Source organism: Asparagus officinalis, chromosome 3, assembly GCF_001876935.1.
Source record: "Asparagus officinalis chromosome 3, Aspof.V1, whole genome shotgun sequence".
Taxonomy (NCBI): Eukaryota; Viridiplantae; Streptophyta; class Magnoliopsida; order Asparagales; family Asparagaceae; genus Asparagus; species Asparagus officinalis.
Window position 1 is genome coordinate 27,157,143 of NC_033796.1, and position 799 is coordinate 27,157,941.

Consider the following 799-nt stretch of genomic DNA (forward strand, 5'->3'; position numbering starts at 1 on the left):
GTAAGTTCAAGTTTAGAAGCAAGCACTCTTCTTCCTGATTTCAGTGTATAATTGTGGACACTAATTATCTGTTTCCGTTTATTTTTTCTTCGATGTTCAGACCTTGTCACTGCTAGACCTCTGTGAGAAAGAGGGCATGTAAGCTGTCTAATGAAGACGATCTTGGATTTGGTTTTCATTCATATTTATATACACAATTAGTCTGAGTTGGTTCAGCATGAGTTTAGATTTCAGTGTGAGGTGAAGCGCAAGCTTGTAAGGCCTTTAACCAGTTGATCTCCCACGATAAGAGTTTTTGGTTTGGCGCAACAATACACGAGCCAAGAAGTCCAGTTTCTTTTCCAGTTCCCTTGGAAATGCTAGTTATATATAATTATATATATTTGTTTCTATTAGATAAATCGTTTAAGAAAATATAGAAAATGCTTCTATTAGGTAAATCGTTTAAGAAAATATAGAAAATGCTTGCGCTGCACCATAATGCTTCCAAATGAGGGGCATGAACCTTTGGTGTAGAGCTTGTTTGGAGTCTTCTATTGTATCTGAATTTGTCTTTCAAACTGTAATTTGAATGCTGCAGTTCAGTGTCTAAGAATGATTTTGAGTCTCTTCAGTGTCTAGTTATTTCCTCATATTATTACTGATCTCCTAACAGATTATCACTCGTCTACAAAAAATTGATCATAGCAGGTTACCTTCTCATAACTAATAAGTTGGGGTGTTATTGGTTCGATTACTGCTTGGATATGATACTTGTCATATCTGTTTTCGCATGTCATTTATGGATATGGATATAAAC

General features: G+C 35.3%; 1 protein-coding gene across 2 annotated transcripts in view; it reads left to right on the forward strand.

Moving 5' to 3' along the window:
* Positions 1-607, forward strand: part of LOC109833541 (B2 protein-like) — a 5,648-nt gene extending 5,041 nt beyond the window's left edge. For both annotated transcript variants that reach the window (XM_020401256.1, XM_020401257.1), the window contains one exon: positions 101-607. In XM_020401256.1, the coding sequence (XP_020256845.1) occupies positions 101-142 (42 nt within the window). In that variant the 3' untranslated portion in view covers positions 143-607. The remainder of the gene's footprint in view (positions 1-100) is intronic.